Source organism: Dothidotthia symphoricarpi, assembly GCF_010015815.1.
Source record: "Dothidotthia symphoricarpi CBS 119687 unplaced genomic scaffold P153scaffold_6, whole genome shotgun sequence".
NCBI classification, from domain to species: Eukaryota; Fungi; Ascomycota; class Dothideomycetes; order Pleosporales; family Dothidotthiaceae; genus Dothidotthia; species Dothidotthia symphoricarpi.
In genome coordinates this window covers 1,328,870-1,347,410 of record NW_022985013.1, presented here as the reverse complement: position 1 = coordinate 1,347,410, position 18,541 = coordinate 1,328,870, and the positions used below count along the sequence as shown (strand labels likewise).

At 54.6% G+C, this 18,541-nt stretch overlaps 7 protein-coding genes across 7 annotated transcripts; 5 read left to right on the top strand and 2 right to left on the bottom strand.

The window, feature by feature from the left end:
• Positions 1-515: 515 nt before the first annotated feature.
• On the top strand, positions 516-2,058 carry P153DRAFT_383826 (uncharacterized protein; the record flags this gene model as incomplete). Its single annotated transcript, XM_033670275.1, has 3 exons — positions 516-813; positions 910-1,345; positions 1,398-2,058. 3 exons carry the CDS (start codon positions 516-518, stop codon positions 2,056-2,058), a joined length of 1,395 nt encoding a protein of 464 aa, XP_033526124.1.
• A 1,212-nt stretch (positions 2,059-3,270) lies between these two features.
• On the top strand, positions 3,271-4,506 carry P153DRAFT_365298 (Cu,Zn superoxide dismutase-like protein). Its single transcript, XM_033667800.1, has 2 exons — positions 3,271-3,823; positions 3,878-4,506. Exons 1-2 carry the CDS (start codon positions 3,399-3,401, stop codon positions 4,236-4,238), a joined length of 786 nt encoding a protein of 261 aa, XP_033526123.1. The 5' UTR covers positions 3,271-3,398; the 3' UTR covers positions 4,239-4,506.
• Positions 4,507-4,863: 357 nt separating this feature from the next.
• On the top strand, positions 4,864-6,772 carry P153DRAFT_395042 (cytochrome P450 phenylacetate hydroxylase-like protein; the record flags this gene model as incomplete). Its single annotated transcript, XM_033671363.1, has 3 exons — positions 4,864-5,300; positions 5,365-5,998; positions 6,072-6,772. Exons 1-3 carry the CDS (start codon positions 5,082-5,084, stop codon positions 6,770-6,772), a joined length of 1,554 nt encoding a protein of 517 aa, XP_033526122.1. The 5' UTR covers positions 4,864-5,081.
• A 121-nt stretch (positions 6,773-6,893) lies between these two features.
• On the bottom strand, positions 6,894-8,199 carry P153DRAFT_286123 (uncharacterized protein; the record flags this gene model as incomplete). Its single annotated transcript, XM_033663446.1, has 2 exons — positions 6,894-7,799; positions 7,876-8,199. The coding sequence occupies 2 exons, from the start codon at positions 8,197-8,199 to the stop codon at positions 6,894-6,896; spliced, it is 1,230 nt and encodes a 409-aa protein (XP_033526121.1).
• A 328-nt stretch (positions 8,200-8,527) lies between these two features.
• On the top strand, positions 8,528-11,491 carry P153DRAFT_312396 (CCAAT/enhancer-binding protein zeta). The gene is made up of 2 exons (XM_033664842.1): positions 8,528-8,749; positions 8,805-11,491. The coding sequence occupies exons 1-2, from the start codon at positions 8,603-8,605 to the stop codon at positions 11,334-11,336; spliced, it is 2,679 nt and encodes an 892-aa protein (XP_033526120.1). The 5' UTR covers positions 8,528-8,602; the 3' UTR covers positions 11,337-11,491.
• Positions 11,492-11,569: 78 nt separating this feature from the next.
• Positions 11,570-15,418, bottom strand: P153DRAFT_421707 (monomodular non-ribosomal peptide synthetase; the record flags this gene model as incomplete). Its single annotated transcript, XM_033672327.1, has 3 exons — positions 11,570-14,503; positions 14,540-14,692; positions 14,726-15,418. 3 exons carry the CDS (start codon positions 15,416-15,418, stop codon positions 11,570-11,572), a joined length of 3,780 nt encoding a protein of 1,259 aa, XP_033526119.1.
• A 1,694-nt stretch (positions 15,419-17,112) lies between these two features.
• Positions 17,113-18,468, top strand: P153DRAFT_374519 (salicylate 1-hydroxylase-like protein; the record flags this gene model as incomplete). Its single annotated transcript, XM_033669523.1, has 2 exons — positions 17,113-17,875; positions 17,933-18,468. 2 exons carry the CDS (start codon positions 17,113-17,115, stop codon positions 18,466-18,468), a joined length of 1,299 nt encoding a protein of 432 aa, XP_033526118.1.
• Between the last annotated feature and the right edge of the window lie 73 nt (positions 18,469-18,541).

Below are 18,541 nucleotides of genomic sequence, written 5' to 3'. Positions count from 1 at the left end.
GGAGAAACGACATGAGACGTGTTGATATCTTCGAGTTGATACCCCAATGTACCACGTACACGAAATAACTCGAGTTGACGACTTGGTTGCCATATTGCACTCAATCACGTTTCTGCAAAACTGAGCTGGATGTCTTCGGCCAGTCATCGTAATTCTGTTAGTGTCAAGCAGCAACTTAAAGACTTTTCTATCATTTCAAGTGTAAAACTACAAGCTCAGTCGAACCGCACTATGGGGTTTTGAGGAAGAAATTTGCAAAGTAAGACATATTCGAGGCCAATCAGGTTTCGACATAGGAAGGCTATGGTTAGCGGGCGGATGAGTCGAAGTGAGCGATTTCACAAACAAAGGCTTCAGAAAACACATTTGAAACACATAAAGACTCCGTTACTGTAGTTTTCACGCGCAAGCGCCTCCCACTCTGGCAACTTCCGGGTCTCACCTCAATATCAAAATCAGCATTAACATTGTCTTCTGCTCTTCTCGGTCTATTCCCAATCTGCTCAGTGCAAGATATGTCGGCCACACGCGTCACCGTCGCGCTGAACGCGAAGCAATCGCAGATGGCTCCACTCCTGGTTCCCGCCTCTGCATCGATTGATCCTGTAGATGCGTCTTCAATCCGTGCCCTGGTCTTCAAAACCACACAGTCAAAGCTTCGTCTCCAGAAGCCTGCGCGCCTCTTTGTAGGCGGAACAGGGCAAGAGCTGCTCACCAAAGAAGACTGGGAAGAGAACATCAAAAATGACATTGTGCTGCTTGTTTCTGCCGGGGAGGAACATGTTGGTGTGGAGAGGGCGTTTAACGTGCAAGGTGAGCAAGTCGGCGCGTGGTGAGCATATGTGTGCTTCATGATCTGTGCTGTGCTGTGCTAGAGGGTGTCTTGGTTTCGAACTGATGCGACTACAGACGCAAATCCTAGGTGTTCCGTCGAAGTCCTCGCCTCGAAGGCACCGCTTGAGGGGGACTGTATAACACAGCTTGTGGGTACCGCGCGCATGCTTCCAGGTATCGTTCGTGCAGTTGGCCAGCCAGATCTCCATCAAGGCAATAAATTTCCTATCGGCGCTGTGTTTGTTTCGAAGAAATGGATACATCCACTGTTGATCGGATCGGACATTGGATGCGGAATGGCATGGTATAAGACTACTCTTCCAAGAAAACATGTTAATGGTGACAAAGGCAAGAAAGTTGCTGAGAAGCTGCGGAGTCTGGAAGGAACATGGCTTACGCAGACAGACCGGACTTGTGGCTCTAAGATGAACAAAGCAGTTGCTCGGCGGGCGAGGAGTGGGTCGGCGCACTTGGGGCTATCAGAGCTGGCAACCATTTCGCGGAGATTCAGGTAGTTGAGGAATTGTCACTTGGTGAGGGTGACGGATCAGGACTGCATCAAGACGACATCGTTCTCTTGGTGCATTCGGGTTCGACGACATCGATTCAACCAAGAAGGCGTTACAGCAAAGGAAGGTCGTCGATATCTGGCACAACAATATCGAGCGCGTTCTCTGGCCCCCGTCTTCACCGCCTTCGTTGACCCAAGACGACACGACATCACCTTTAGCGCTGGCCGAAGTGACCACCGGCCTTTCTCCCAATAACGATACGCCCACACAAGACTACGTCTACATGCACCGCAAAGGCGCAGCACCCACCTACGACCCCTCCACCCAACTCCCCCTCACCATCCTCCCTCTCCCCGGCTCCCGCGGAACGCCAACTCTCACCCTCCAACCCACTTTCTCTGCTCACACATCTTGGGGTCTCAAAAATACTCTTTCTCTCGCTCGCGTCGCTGGTCGCGCCATGTCTCGTGCAAAGGCTCTCTCTGCCTTATCGCAGAAGTACAAGGGTCAGAACATCTTAGAGCCCGGGTCTTCAGACATCGACGGCACGTGGGTGATATGCGACGAGAAGGATCTTGTGTGGGAGGAGGCGCCAGAGGCGTATAAAGATGTTGAGGTTGTTGGACAGGATCTGGTAGACGCTGGGGTTGCGAGGGCGGTGGGGAAGTGTAGAGCAAGGATTAGCTACAAGGTCCGAATTGAGGGGCGGTGATGGGTGTTGGTGGCAGAGCAGATATGCAGGTTCCTGTGAATATCGACATGGATCTCGGGGCGTAGGTACAAAAAGACCCAGACAATCACAATCACAGTGATGATACCCAAGGCAAGCAGTGGGTGTTTCGGTGATTTGTACATTGGCCTTGTATCACCCATATTACCTACCGTCATGCACCATCACGGTCGTAAATCATCGCCCTGTTTGGGTCATAATTGCTATTTCCACTCCCGATCTTTCCGGTGCTGTCTTGTCTTGTGTTATCTTCCAACGCCGGGCTACCTCAGGAACAACTGCGACGCCCAGCGTTCAGAACACAAGGTCGCGCACCAGCTGCCTATTTGCGTCGCACGTGAAACGACGCCGGCCCTGGCTTCGACAAGTGCCACGCTGGCTGGAATGCTGTTTCTTCGTGTTGGAAACAATGTAGGGGCCTGTGCACCGACCAACGCCCACGGCCCGCAGCAGTCTGGAGTAAATTTGGATCAGCGCAAGGCTCAGACGGGGATTCGGCGTTGAAACAAAGCAGACAACCACGGGTGATAGGAGCTTTTCTTCTTCGACGGCTCTAGAGTGCTATGCCTTTTGGTCATGCGACGAGATTTCACCGCAGCATCGTCGTTTTCTCGTCGCGTTGCCAGTCGCCCAACCTCCTGCGCCCGTCTTGTGCATGAAGGTCTTACAATTGGTCTGCGGGCTGGTGCCTAGTCTCGCGCAATTGGCTGTGGAAGACCCCTGTTTCAAACGCCCTGCGCCGTGCGCAGAGTCTTAGTCTTAGCGTAAGCGTAAACATAGATCTCTCCTCCTTTCAATTTGATGGACCAGGCAATGTGCAATAAGGCGTTGGAGGGAGGACCAATTGCAGGCCCGTGGATGACTGTTGGAGGATCTGCAGGGTTATTCGGTGTGGAACGGAGGGTAATGGCCTGCCGAGTTGGTGAATATTGGTGCACCCAACCGTGGATCCCCCAGCCCTGCTTTCCAGCCCTGTCTGTACTGCGCACCTTGGAAGTGTATATAGAGGAAGCCACCGCCCTTGCAGATATATTGCATCGTCGTCTTCAGCATTCAGGTCTTCTTCATCAGCTATTTTCACGTCCAGGTTCTGGTAGTTGTTCCTGCCCTTTCACCACAAGTTCTGATCAAGTGACGTCGAGTTAATTTGTGCGTTTGTACTCGGCTCCAGGTAATTGCTTTACCCATCCCTTTCCCGTTTGCTTCCCTTACTACAAAGTCTCTCCTCCACTACACTCGACACTCACTCCTCAACTCACATTCGCTAAACTGCCTCACAGTCTCTACACAAGTTCGTCTAATACTCAACATCCACCACCAAGATGCGCGTTCAACTACTCTCCGTCCTCGCTGCGGCGTCAGCTGCCGTCAGCGCCCAGTCTTCGACAATTGTTCCTGCACCAGTCGTCACTGGCAACCACATGGGCCCAAAGTACATTGCTACCCTGCCTGAAAAGGAGGGCAGTACCGTTCGTGGTTCCATCGCCGCGATGCCGGCCACCGATGGCACTGGTGTCAAATTCGATGTCTCCATCTCCGGTCTGCCAGCTGAGGGCGGCCCGTTCATGTACCACCTCCACGCGAAGCCTGTTCCATCGGACGGCAACTGCACTGGTACCGGCGCCCACCTCGACCCGTACATGCGTGGCGAGGTCCCAGCGTGCGATGCCAGCAAGCCCGAGACGTGCCAGACTGGCGATCTCAGCGGCAAGCATGGCAACATCACCAGCCAAGAGTGGAGTCAAGAGTGAGTTTGCCTTTATCCTCAACTTGTGACCACCCCGCTGACATAAACAAACAGATACGTTGATCTCTACTCAGCCACCCGATCGGACGACGTCGCCTTCTTCGGCAACCTCTCTGTTGTCGTCCACATGTCCGACAAGAAGCGTATTGCCTGCGCCAACTTTACCCTCGCAGCCATGTATGACCCAATCCGCACCTTGTCGTACCTTTCAACTGCTTCTTCTGGCTTTGCTCTCCCTACTGGCTCTGGCGTCTATAACACCACCGCTCTCTCCACTCCAACCGGTAGCAGGACAGGTGTCCCAATTTCGCCGTCTGCCTCTTCAACAGGATTGCCAGAATCAAACGGAGCAGCAGAGAAGCTCATTGGTGGTACTGCCGCCATCTTCGTTGCTGCGGCTGCTCTGATGCTTTAGATGGTATGGCGTGCATATGAGGAAGCGCTTGACTTCTGGGCTGCTTTGAGGACGGACATTTGTGCATATCGGCGTTACGGATGATTATCATTGATACCAGATGGGCAGAGCGTGGCTCGTCATCTCCACACGGTGGGGTCTACTTCTTTTTCGGGCATTTCATGTATATGACAGGCTTGTTTTCCAGCACGTGGTAAAATGTGTAATGAGAGTTGATGGTGAGTGCAAATACCATAACATATAATGAGCAAAGTACGATTCTTCGCCATTCTTCTTGACACAAACGTGATGTGAATGTTTCAAATGGCCTGCATCTCCTAAATTCGGGGGGAGATGGAGTCCGCACGCCAGGACAAAGCACGCGAGGAACTTTTCCGCTCTTGCCCACTCCGCTAATGATCGTCTGTGGACCCCTGTTGCATCTACGCACGCCGCACGTGAGCCCACGAATCCTCCGAAACATATCCGCATCGCATGGGTCCGACTTTACATCTCCTACCATTGGCCGACTGGCGGTCTTGCGGCGCTGCTCCCCGCACTACGCTAACATCGACCCTTGCAGCGCAGACTCGCCGCGGACCGATTCCGCTCCCACTCCTAAGGAAAACAACGCTCTGGCGCATACGAAGCGGAAACCCCGCACCAGGTTGTACGTCAGGCGAAGATGCATTGCGGCTTGGGATAGCCTTGGGCAGTCTATCACGGGGTATTGGGAGCGAGGCGGAAGCTAGGGAGCGGGCGATATAAGTGCGGCTGTATGTCTTGAAGTTTGGACTATTTCGTTCAGCATCGTTCTCCTCCTTTTCAGTTTTTTGGCTCTGTTTTGGCACAGTGATTGAAACTATGACGCTTCCTGTTTATCTCGCTGGGACGGTGGTGCTGGCGTATTTCTTGTACCGTGTGCTGTATGGCACTGATACGCCGCATATCAAGGGCTTGCCTGAGGTCCCTGGACTGCCGCTGTTTGGCAGTCTGCTTGAGCTGGGGACGAATCATGCCAAGGTTGCGCAGGGGTGGGCGGAGAAGTATGGGCCTGTGTTCCAGGTGCGGATGGGGAATAAGGTATGCCTTGAACCACGGGGTTGGAATTGAGGAAATGTATGTCTGACATGGGGAAAAAACGCAGAGAATCGTCTTCGCAAACTCATTCGACTCGGTCCGCCATCTCTGGATCACAAACCAATCCGCCCTCATCTCCCGCCCTATGCTACATACTTTCCATAAAGTTGTCTCTTCGTCCCAGGGCTTCACAATCGGTACCTCGCCGTGGGACGAGTCGTGCAAGAACCGGCGGAAAGCAGCGGCCACGGCGCTCAATCGCCCAGCAGTACAATCCTACATGCCGCTCATCGACCTCGAATCTACCGTGTCCATCAAAGAACTCCTCCTCGACAGCAAGGGCGGAGAAATCGACCTCGACCCGCGCGCATACTGGCAGCGCTACGCACTCAACACCAGCCTAACGCTGAACTACGGGTACCGCATCGACGGCGACAAGGACGCGCCGCTGCTGAAAGAGATAGTGGATGTCGAGCGCGGCGTGGGCAATTTCCGCTCCACGAGCAATAACTGGCAGGACTATATCCCGCTGCTGCGTCTGCTGCCTAGCCAGAGCAACGAGGCGGTTAGGTTCAGGGAGAGGAGGGATGTGTATATGGATCGTCTTCTTAATACGCTGGAGGAGAAGATTGAGAAGGGGACGGATAAGCCGTGTATTACGGGGAATATTATTAAAGATCCTGAAGCGAAGTTGAGTCGTGGTATGTTTTGTTTTCTCCTTTACCCTTCCGACTATCAACTATCAACGAGTCTTTCACTAACACCCCCCCCTAGCGGAGATAAAATCCATCTGCCTAACCATGGTATCCGCGGGTCTCGACACCATCCCCGCAAACCTAATAATGGGCATCGCCTTCCTAGCCTCCCCGCTGGGCCAACCCATCCAAGCCCGCGCCTACTCAGAGATCCAACGCGCCTACCCCAACAACACCGCCTGGCACGCCTGCCTGCACGAGGAAAAAATCCCCTACATAACCGCCCTGTACAAAGAAATCCTGCGCTACTGGTCCGTAATCCCCATCTGCCTGCCGCGCGTCAGTATCAAAGATATCGTCTGGGAAAACGTGACGATCCCAGCTGGCACAACGTTTTATATGAATGCGTACGCTGCTGATTACGACGCAACCCATTTCAAAAACCCCGAGGTGTTTGATCCGGAGCGCTATCTCAATGTGGCGGATGGGCAGGGCACGCCGCATTATGGCTACGGGGCGGGGTCGCGCATGTGTGTCGGGAGTCATTTGGCGAATCGGGAGCTGTTTACGGCGTTTGTGAGGCTGGTTTGTGCGTTTGAGTTTATGCCGCCGGGGGAGAAGGGGGATGAGAGTGTGTTGGGGTGTTTGGAGGCGAATGCGTTGCCGACGAGTTTGACGATGGAACCTAAGTATTTTAAGGTGGGGTTTCGGCCGAGGGATCGGGAGAGGTTGGAGGGGTGGATTAGGGAGAGTGAGGAGTTGACTAAGGGGTTGAGATAGAGGGAGGGAGGGGGTGACTGGGTGTTGGGTGGTTAGACTTGGTGGAGGTGGAAGCATGTATACTTCCATATGATTGTACCTCCTCAAAAATGCTTTTATGTTTTGGTGCTCAGGCATACCCCTATGCTACTTTATTTGTAACCTCGACGAACTTCTGCCACTCCTGATACGCCACCCCACTACTGATCGCCCACTTCGCCCGCCGCACGCCCTCCTTCCACCGCCCGCCTCCAGGCCCAACCTCGGTGATCACCTTCCCATCATCGCCGTGCCCCATATCACTCGAATCCGCGTCGCAGATACCACTAACAACGAACAGCGCCGCCGTGTTGATGTAGACAAAGTGCAGAATGGGGTCGTCGGCCGGGACTTCGCCCTTGAGAATGCTCATCAAGATCTCCGCATTCCGTTCCGGAGACTGACCTGGCGAAACCTCACTGAGCGGGTGCGTGGGCAGCCCAAAGTCCGCGGGGGTAAGCGTGAAGTAATTGATATCCACGTCGTGTGAGTCCTTGTTCTCGACCAGGCGCCAGCAGTGCGTGGGCCCTGCGCAAGACAGCTCATCCAGCTCCTCATCGCCGCAGATGACCATGCCTTTTCTGCAGCCGGACTGGCGCAGCGACTCGGCGAAGTCGGGGCCGATTTCCCTGCGCGCGACGCCCAGGACGCGGGCTTCGATCAGGTCGTGCAGGGGGTTGGCAAGGGGGCCGAGCAGGTTGAAGATGGTGCGCCAGCCGAGTTGGCGGCGGATGGAGGCGGCGTGGCGGGCGCCGGGGTGGAAGATGGGGGCGAAGAGGAAGGCGTAATTTGTGTGGGAGTAGATTTCGTGGATGGTGGCGGGCGCGACGGCGGTTATGACTGGGGCCTTTGGGGGCGTGCAGGCCAGGAGGTCGGCGGAGCCGGAGCGCGAGGTTGAGGCTTTGTTGCCGTGCTTGGCGATCATGAGGAGGGCGCTGGCAAGGATCGAGGACGTGGTCGAGATGTTGAAGGTGTTGTGGGAGTCGCCTCCTGTGCCGACTATGTCGCACTATTGGGGGTGGTTAGTCACGTGGGGTGTGATATATATCAAAAGAAGGTGAATCATCAACAAAGGGGATACATACCAACCCTCCATTGTAACTCCCCTCCTTCCTCCCCCGCTCATCGATCAACTTTTGTAGTCCTGCGACGTCAATGCCGGTGGAGAAGTCCCGCATAGCCTTGGAGCATTTGGCAAGGATATCTGCCTGCCGGTCACGATCCGTGAAATGCAGACATGTCAGGAGAGCTCCCGTCTGAACTTCAGACAAGCTGTTGGTGAAGATGAGGGAGAGTGCAGCCGCAATCTCGTCGGCGTTTGGTTTTGTTGCAGGGGATTCGTGCCAGAGACGTTTGAGGAGAGGGGTGATGGAGACCTTGTCTTCCTCGTCGACAGGTGCGGAAGCCATTGTTCTGATTTACGTGTGGTGTTCCTTGCTCTTTCTCGTGCACTTTCAAAGCGAGCGTATGGCGGGGTAGCTGGCGAGTCCCTGATGGTGGGGTGGGGAAGGGTCAATTGGGCAAGTTATGTTCAGACGAGTCAAGATTAGTATTGCAGCCTGTGTGAGCAAGCCACTTTTTGACTCACAGCGGCAGCATGCGGAGGTAAAGTCCGCAATGAACATTTATGCACCAGTCGCGCTAGTTCCATCCAGGGCTAGCGCTGCAGCGGCTGCACGGCGGATAGTGGCGCCGCGCCGAGTCTCAAATTTCGACAGCCGTCGCGATCCAGTCGGCGCAGGCCATGACGAGTCGGAGTATTTTCTCTGACGGACCTTGCAGAGACAGCCTCCGCGACGCCGACGACATCAAATGGGGAAGAAGCGGACCCATGGCGAGACCAAGGATGGCTTCACGAAGCCGCCGCCCGCCGGCGACCGGGTGAGCGCCAAAGGTGACAGGAAGGACCGGAATGACAGGCGCAAGGGCGGCGACGGGCCCAAGAAGACGTCGACGCTGGTATGTATTAGTAAGCGACGATAGTATCATATTCATGCTGACGCGCTGCCCCCAGATCTTCAAGCCGCAGCCGGAATGGCACACAGTCGCGCTGCCGGCGCTGCCCACGCTCGACAGCCCCTCGATCCCGCCCCGCTACGTGCTCGACGCCGTGCACGAGTACGCCGACCAGCTGCTCGAGGCCGAGGCGACCGAGTACGCGGCCTCGCACATGTCCAAGGACTCGTCGCACAAGTTCATGTCGACGGTCATGGCGTCGGGTACCATGGAGGACAAGGTGTCGGCCCTGACGCTGCTGGTCCAGGAGTCGCCGCTGCACACGACAAAGGCCTTTGAGCAGCTGCTGGGCCTGTCGCGCAAGAAGAGCCGCAACGCCGCCATGATGGCCCTGGCCGCCCTGAAGGATCTGATGGGCCAGGGCGTGCTGCTGCCCCCCGACCGCAAGCTCAAGGCCTTTGCCCGCCAGCCGGGCCTGATCAGCGCCCTGCAGGGTAGCAACGCCCGCTGGAAGGCCGGCGACAAGCTGCCCGGCGACGTCCAGAAGGTGCACCTCATCGCGTGGGCCTACGAGGACTGGCTGAAGAAGCAGTACTTTGAGATGCTCAAGATCATCGAGGGCTGGTCCAACGACGAGGTCGAGTACTCGCGCAACCGCGCCGTCACCTTCGTCTGGGAGCTGCTCAAGGAGAAGCCCGAGCAGGAGGAGAATCTGCTGCGCCTGCTCATCAACAAGCTGGGCGACAAGGAGAAGAAGGTCGCCTCGCGCGCCTCGTACCTACTGCTCCAGCTGCAAATCACCCACCCGCTGATGAAGAACGTCATCATCAGCTCCATCGAGTCGGACCTGCTCTTCCGCCCCAACCAGAGCGGCGTCGCCAAGTACTACGCCGTTATCACCCTCAATCAGACCGTTCTGAGCGTGAAGGAGCACGAGGTGGCCAACAAGCTCATCGAGATCTACTTCAGCATCTTCCTCGGCCTGCTGAAGAAGCAGAAAGAGCACGAGAAGGAGGAGAAGCGCATCAACAAGCACGGCCTGGTGCAGGGCGGTGGAAGCCAGCCCGGCAAGATGGCCAAGAAGAAGGCCGAAAAGGCCGCGACCATGGCCTTCAAGGTCGAGGACGAGTCGAGAGAAAAGCTCATCTCCGCCATACTGACAGGCGTCAATCGCGCGTTCCCCTTTGCCAAGACAGACGACGTCAAGTTCGAGGAGCAGCTCAACACCATCTTCCACGTCACACACTCGTCCAACTTCAACACCAGCATCCAGGCTATGACCCTTATCCAGCAGATCTCAGCCACAAAGTCCTATGCTACCGACCGTTTCTACCGAACACTCTACGAGTCCCTTCTGGACCCCCGACTCATCTCAACTTCCAAGCACATCATGTATCTCAACCTCCTCTACCGATCCCTCAAAGCGGACCTCAGCATCAAGCGCGTCAAAGCATTTGTCAAGCGTTTACTCCAGATCATCCACATGCACGAGCCTCCTTTCATCTGCGGCGTTTTGTATCTCGTCAACGAATTGATCACCACCTTCCCCAGCATCAAGTCCATGTTGGTGACGCCAGAAGACAACGCCGACGACAGCGGCGACGAGCACTACGACGATGTTGCAGAGGGCAACGACGCAAAGACCAGCGCCAAAGAAGAGTCTACCCACAACAGCTACGACCCTCGAAAACGAGATCCAGAGCATGCCCAAGCAGACCTGTCTTGTCTGTGGGAACTCCTACCACTCCAGGCGCACTACCACCCATCCGTTCACGTCCTCGCCTCCAAGATCGTCAACCAGGAGCCCATCAAGGAGAAGCCCGACCCAACAATCTACACCCTCATGAACTTCCTCGACAAATTCTCCTTCCGCAACGCAAAAACCAAAGCCCAAGCCGTCCACGGCTCCTCCATCATGCAGCCCATGTCCGGCTCTTCCAAGGCAGCAGACTACCTCATCACCGCCCGCGACGGCGACCGCACACACGACCCCGTCAACTCAGAGCACTTCTGGCGCCAGAAGGTCGACGACGTGCGCGTCGACGAGGTCTTCTTCCACACCTACTTCGAGAAGGCGGGCAAGGCCAAGCAGGCGGACAAGAAGGCCAAGAAGAAGAAGCGCGACGAAGATGACGACGACGAGGAGGAGAGCGACGAAGACGAAATCTGGCAGGCGCTCGTCAAGAGCCGTCCAGATGTCGAGGGCGACGACGGAGGCGACGACGACTTCAGCGACATCGACATGGAGGACATGATGAGCGACGATGAAGCTGGCGGAATCGGCATGGATGCAGGCGTGGAACTCAATCTCGGCAGTGACGACGACGAGGACGAGGGAGCTGTCCAGCCTGCACAAGAGGATGACGACGACGACGACTTTGAAGACTTCGACCTTGACGACCAGGACGGCTTCATGGACAGCGACGACGAGGTCCCCGTCGATATCGATCTTGATGGCGAGGCCGACGCCGACGCGGATGGCAAGGACAAAGACGACAAGAAGCGGAAGAAGAGGAAGCTTAAGCATCTGCCTACTTTTGCCTCGGTCGACGACTACGCTAAGCTCATTGGGGATGATGATAGCGAGTAGATTAGATTGGGCGACGTGCGTGTAGGTGTTTTGCTCTTTCTATTCCTCACCCGGACGGAGTCGGCGCATGGGCTTGACGGCGCTGGGGAGATGCAGATTGCGTGGCTTTTGATTGTAGATATCCTGAATGAATGAAATACTTGTAATGGAATGGCATCATCTATCTAACTACGTCGCTATTGATTCAACGTCTCACGACTATCCCCGCCCCATAACAACCCTTCGCCAGTCCATCAAATCGGCTCATCCCTCGGCTCAATCATAACCTCATTAACAGCCACATGCCCCGGCTGCTTCAACGCATAAACAATACTCCCCGCCACATCCTCCGGATCCAGCACCTTCGCCCCACTCGGCTCACCATACTTCTTCAGCGCCTCCTGATCCGTGCTCATACCCAATAAATCCGTCGCGACGTTCCCGGGCTGCACACTCGTAACGCGCAAGCCCGAGCCCGCCGTCTCCACGCGGAGCGCCTGCAGCGTCGCCTCGACGAAGAATTTACTCGCCGAGTAGACGCCCAGACCTGGAAACACTTTGCGCCCCGCGTCCGACGAGATGGCGACGAGGTGGCCCGATCCGCGCTTCAGCATAGACGGCACGACAGACGAAATCACGTTCAGCAGGCCTTTGCAGTTTACGTCGACGGTCTGGTTCCACTGGTCTGTCAGTGCGTTGGCCATCATGGTGAAGTACATGACGCCCGACACGGAGACGAAGATGTCGACGGGGCCGAGTTGGGACTCGGTGGCGGCGACGAGGGCGGCGACTTGCGCGGCGTCTGTGATGTCGGTTTTTTGCGTGATGATCTTGCCTTCGCGGATTACGAGGCGTTTTTTTAGGTCTTCGAGCGCGTCGAGGCGGCGTGCGGCGAGCGCGACGTGGCATCCTTCTCTTGCGAGGGCGGTGGCGGTCGCGGCGCCGATTCCGGACGATGCGCCCATGACGATGGCGACTTTTCCGAAGAGTGGTCCGCGACGCGGGACGCGACCGGATCCGCCCACGGCGTCCTGGCGTTGGGGTGGTGCGGGGAGCCATCCTCTGGCGTACCAGTGGCGAGTGTACGTCTCGAGGAGGACTTGGTCGACCTTCGGACGCTCGACGGTGGAGCGTAGAGGTCTAGTTTTGGCGTTGTCGAGCACGACGACGTCCCTCAGGAACTCTATACTCGGCATGCCGCTTCGGAGGATGTCGACTGTGAAAGCGCCGTCTCCGCCCTTGGCTGAACCGCGCTTGTCGTCCCAGAGTGCGACCCATTTCTCAAATTCGAGAGGCTGGGTTGGGTAGCCGAGATGGTTGAGGTCGTCGAAGACCTGGCTGATGTCCACGGGGTCGGGATCTCCGATGTGGAAGACGGTTTGGTCGGTTTGAGTCTCACTGCTGAGATGGATGATTGCTTTGCTGACGAAGTCGACTGGGGTCATCTCGGCGCGCCAACCCTTGACGTCTGGGTAGTAGCCGATTCTGATTGACTCGACGATGAGTGCGGTTAGCAAGTCCCACGCGTTTGCGGCACCTGTCTCGCTGTGGCCGCTGATGGTACCTAGACGGTGGATCTTGATGGGTAGTCCTCGACGTTGGGCTTCCAGGGCAAGCTGCTCGGCGACCCATTTTGTTTGGCCATAGCCGTCTGCAAGCTTGGTGGGAACGTCATCAATACCAATCATGCCGTCTTCAGACCATCCCTCGCGGCCTGACGCTGGTGGGAGCACTCCGTTTGTGGAGACGTATTGCACAGTCGCACCGCCCTGAGAAGCAAGACGCAAAACCTCCCTTGTACCACCGACGTTAGGCTTCTGCAGTGCCGCGTAGGGATACACGAGGTTGACAGTGGCCGCAGCGTGAACGATAACGTCGACACGATCAGCCAACTGCTTGAACACATCTGGCGACAAACCAAATCGTTTTCGAGACAAGTTTCCCGTCAGAATCTCCACGCGCTCCATGATCGAATCGTTCCAAAGGCCAAAGTCCAGCAGGTTGCGTCGAATTCTTGCAATACCAGCAGGGACATCATCTTGGGAGGCATCGGAGAACCGTACCATGCAGATAATCGTCGCAGAGGTGCTTTCCATCAAGTCTCTGAGTAGGAAGGCACCCAAAAAACCGGTGACACCAGTAAGGAGCACTGTCTTGGCGTCTTTCAATGCACAAATCTTCGCATCGGTTGGTTGAATGTCCTTGTCCAGGATAGAGTCGGCGCGTAACACAGCTGGTAGATTGTCCTGTACTTCAGCAGTATGACCGTCGCGGATAGCTCGAACGGTATCCAGATGGCCGTTGAGCGTCGCGGGGTTGGCAAGACGTGCGACAGGCACTCGGAAACCGAATGTATTCGACAGCCGCGCAGACAGATCAGCAAGCAAGAGTGAGTGACCACCAAGGTCAAAGAAGTTGTATTCAGGGGTAATGGTGCTTGCGTTGATACTGAGGATTGAAGCCCAAATCTCGGTAATCTGCTCGACAGCAATAGGGCTTTGCTCAAACTTGCGTGTACTGCCGGTCGGCGAGCTGGGCCTTGGTGGAGGAAGGGCTTTGAGGTTTACTTTTCCTGACACATCGCTCGTTGGAAGACTCTCGAGCTCGACCCAAAGAGAGGGCAGCATGTAATGTGCGAGAAATGCTTGCAGCATACGTCTCGCAGTGGAGCTGCGTCCTGTGCGATCGATTTCTACGACCGGACGTTCCGCTGAGGGATCTTTGTCGCGAACAAAATACGCGACCAACTGCCTGTCGATGCCTTCGCCCCACGCTACCACAGCGCAATGGCTAACTGCGAGGTGGTTACGTATTGCGCTCTCGACTTTGCCAGGAACAACCGAATAGCCTCGAATCTTGATCATAGCGCCGACACGCCCAGTAATCTCGAGGAATCCGCTGGGAAGCAGCCTAGCCTTGTCTCCGGTTCTGTACATACGAGCGCCAGTCTTTGAGATGTAGGGGTTGGGTATGAACGCTTTGGCGGTAGTCTCTGGACGATTGAGATATCCTCGAGCCAGCATGTGGCCGCCGACAAAGAGTTCGCCATTTTCTCCCTCCTCAACCTTTTGGCCACTTTCATCGAGGATATAGATGAACTTGTTGTCAATTAATGGTGCTCCAACTGGGCAATATGGGGCATCCTTGTCGATCTTTTCGAGCAAATCCTTGATGTCACCACAAGCAATCTCGTGGGTTTCGCACGCACTGTAGCAGTTAAGCACCCGCGTATTAGGTAGTGCTTTGATGCCCCGGCGGGCAAGGTCTGTTGTCACCACCTCGCCATTCAGCCAGATGGTCTTGAGATTCGGAAGTCGGGAACCAAGCGCCTGGTGGCGAGCAAGAACAGCAGCAAACAAAGTAGGCGTGAACAAAGTCTCAGTAATCTTCTTTGAGGCAAGTATGTCTACGAGCATCCGCGGATCGTAACTCGCCTCGTCGGGGACAGCCACAACTGTTGCTCCTCGCAGGAGTGGGCGCAGTATCTCCCACACAAAGAAGACATTGCAGGCTACTCGATCACCTGGCTGGAGGTCAGAGAGTGCAAATCTGAGATCGTATGAGAGAACGGCTGCTCTATGTGGGTTCGCGATTCCTTTCGGCTTTCCGGTGGTTCCACTGGAGTACGCAACAAAGGACAAGCGATCCAGATCGGTGTCCTCAGGTAGGGGTGGTAGCTCGGACTTCTCCACGTGACCGTTTGTTGAACTTTGTTCATCCAGGACGACGAGTGGTGTGCCTTCCTTGATTTTGCCGACCTCAGCACTAATTGTAACCACAACAGTAGGTTGCGCATCCTCGAGTACGTCTGCAAGCAAATCAGGTGGATATGCGAGTTCTAGCACAAGGAAAGCACCACCGGCCCGCAGCGCTGCCAAACAAGCGATCACGTAGTCGGCGGATCGCGGCAAAAGGACGCCTACCAAGCTGTCACGACCAACACCATGGCCCCGCAGCCGGTCGGCGAGAGCAGCGGCTTTGTCGTGGAGCTGTTGGTACGTGTACGTATGTTGATCATCTTCTAGGGCAACGGCATCGGGTGTGGCTTGGACCTGCTGCGTGAAGAGCGCCGACAGGTCTTTGGTTGTATCGATGATAGTCATCGTCCAGATTTGTTGTTGGAGTGATTGAAGAAAAGACACTCGGGAAGGCAATTGACGTAAGTATTTATTTCAATGCCGTCTTCCATACGTCTAAACCTTGAATTACCGTAAGGACAGGGATGTAGCATGTGCTGAAGAGAACTGTTCGCAAGTCGTTGGGGACATTCGACGAAGTGTGGGGGTTTTGCAACCAATCGTGCGTTCTGGTGTTCGCTTCGGTTCGCACGTCATTCTTAGCCTTAGCCACTGCATTTCTTGGCCGCGTTCCAATTGCTCCATTACATTGATGGTTGTTCATCCAAGATGGCCAGATTCACAACATGAGGTCAGACGTTTGCCGCTGACAGCTTGGCGGCGTCGATACTCGGAGCGACGTCGGCTCGTCGCTCGCGTATCTGTCTCGAGAACACTAGTGCCTTGTTCGTAACGCGATAGGTTTCGGAACTACTGTGCTAGGCAACGTTGCTGGAGAATTGAAAAGCCTTCTTCGTGAAGTTGTTATATGTTCTGTAGGGAGTTGAAATGATGAACCAAAGTTAGACAAAAAGAACAGAGTTTTGTACGTCCTTTGGTCTCTGAGCACAGAGATATGGAAGCGTGCTATGCGATCATGTAAGGAGGTTTGTCGCATAGGGCACGATCGCTACTCGCATTTCAGGTCTGGTCAAACTCCATTTGATATCAGCAAATGGACATAAAACAGTAGCCTTGTTATCGCTAGGTACAGCTGACGTTTAGGTACATTGAGCCCTGATAATTCCCCCAACTATGAGAGTTATGTATGAGGATACAGGATCTCGTTGGGTTAAAATCGTCGCTGGGTCTGCGTAAGTGCGATTATTCGGGGTTGGACGATGCGAGTGCACTCGATTGACCGCGTATAAGATCACGCGTCGAACGCGTCGATGTTGATGAAATAGACGTGTATTAGCAGTGCAGATTTGGCGGTTGTGATGAACTGCTCATAGGTCTTTCTTTTACGACATAGCGTTCAGTCTGTCTGCAGCGGACGGAGAAGACAGGAGTGTGGAGATCAACGGCGCGTCGGGCGGGCTGACGCTGCCAAGACTTGCTCTTGCTAAAGACGTGACCCTCGTGCGAACTTCACTCTTCAACCTCAATCCACATCTGTGTCACACATTAACTAAGGCGGTTCTAGTGTAGTAGCGCGGAGCAGATTGAAAACTGACATTGTTTTATTGTTTTACGTGAAACACTGCACTTCACGGCAAGGCAACCACCCACCTTAACATCATGATAAAAATTTCTACCCGCTTATCAACTACGACAGATGCATTGAGATGATTTCTGATGGGAAACGAAATGGTTATTGCTGCGTTGTGTTGTTGCAGTACCTTAAAACCACATCACCCATCTGCAAGAACGCAACTCGGAGCTTTTGACAAAGTTACCGACTGAAGATTGCCTGATGTGGATTGAGATCAGACCGGGAAGGTTATGAAAAAGGCAAAAGCTCCTATTGGGGAACGGAACTTGTGAGCTGTTTCTTCCTTGCGCACTGCGTCTGCAGGCCCATGCGTTATGGATCACGCTCCACCGTGGCATTTGTCCCGGACGCACTGGCAGGATGAGATCCTCAAGGATGAAATCATATGTGCGGTATAAATGAGGCGCTTTGGTGTACCTTCCAAGTTACAAACAAGCTCTAACAATTCCTTTCCGCGCTCGTAGCGATGGACTCACAAGCATACCCAAAATCCTTCAACCTTGCTATTGTGGGCGGAGGCATTGCTGGACTTACTCTTGCCATCTCTCTTTTGAAACATAATATACCAATTACGATCTATGAATCCCACGCGCAATTCGGAGAAATTGGCGCCGGGGTTGGGTTTGAGCCTCACATGGTCCACATCATGGAGCTCATCGACCCAAGGATCAAGGAAGCCTTCCTCCGGCATGCGAACAACGTTGTTACTGATCCACCGAAATGGTTCGATGTCCGGGTTGGTGATAAGACACAAGCAGATGAGAATGGCGTTGTGACGAAGCAAAACGGCAAGGACATCAAACTTGGAGAAACATTGTTTGTTATGCCTGCGAAAAGAGGACCAAGAGGAGGCATTCATCGCGCGCATTTTCTCGACGAACTCGTCAAATTGATCCCATCAAACATTGCACGCTTTGGAAAAAGGCTCATTGATGTTACCGAGGCGACTGATGGCTCAGGCGATACAGTTCTTCATTTCTCCGATGGTACAACAGCCCAGCACTCAGCAGTCTTGGGATGTGATGGCATCAAGAGCCGAACAAGAGAGATAGTGCTTGGCAAAGAGGAAGCGCGGCCTGTGTTTTCGGGGAAATATGCCTACCGGGGACTGATCCCGATGGCGGAGTCCGTCCAAATGCTGGGTGAGGCGGCCCGCACACCGCAAATGTATTGTGGATACAAAGGGCATTTGCTGACATTTCCCATCGCCAACGGCAAAATCATGAATGGTGAGTACCCACTAGAAAAGTGGTGTTATGTTTGACACTGACCAGTATGTGAACCAGTGGTTGCGTTTAGCTCCCGAGATGAATGGCACCCTGCAGATTGGGTTGTTAAGACTTCCCGAGAAGACATGATCGCAGATTATGCGGATTGGACAGACAGCGTACAGAACATCGTGGCCAGCATGCAGAATCCAGACATCTGGGCACTGTTCAACCATACGCCAGCTCGTACATTCTTCCAATCGAGCCCACGCATATGCCTTGTGGGAGATGCGGCACACGCTTCGACACCTCACCAAGGCGCTGGTGCCGGTATGTGCATCGAGGATTGTTACATTCTCGGTGAATTGCTTGCTGAGGCGAATACCGTTCAAGATGTTGATAAAGCTTTTAAGGCGTACGATGAGGTAAGGCGGCCACGGGCTTTGAAACTTGTGGAGACCAGCAGAGAAGCGGGCACTTTTTGGGAGTTCGAGACTCCAGAGAAAGACGATTTGGGTGCGTTTGAAAGAAGAGCCGTGGAGAGAATGAAGTGGATATGGGACCATGATATGACATCTGACCTCGAGAGGGCACGAGCTACTTTTCGAGGGTAACCATCACGCTGTTCATGCTGCTAGGCCATGTTCTCGCGGTAACGCGGAACCCGGAAGTAGAGTAATGGTGGGG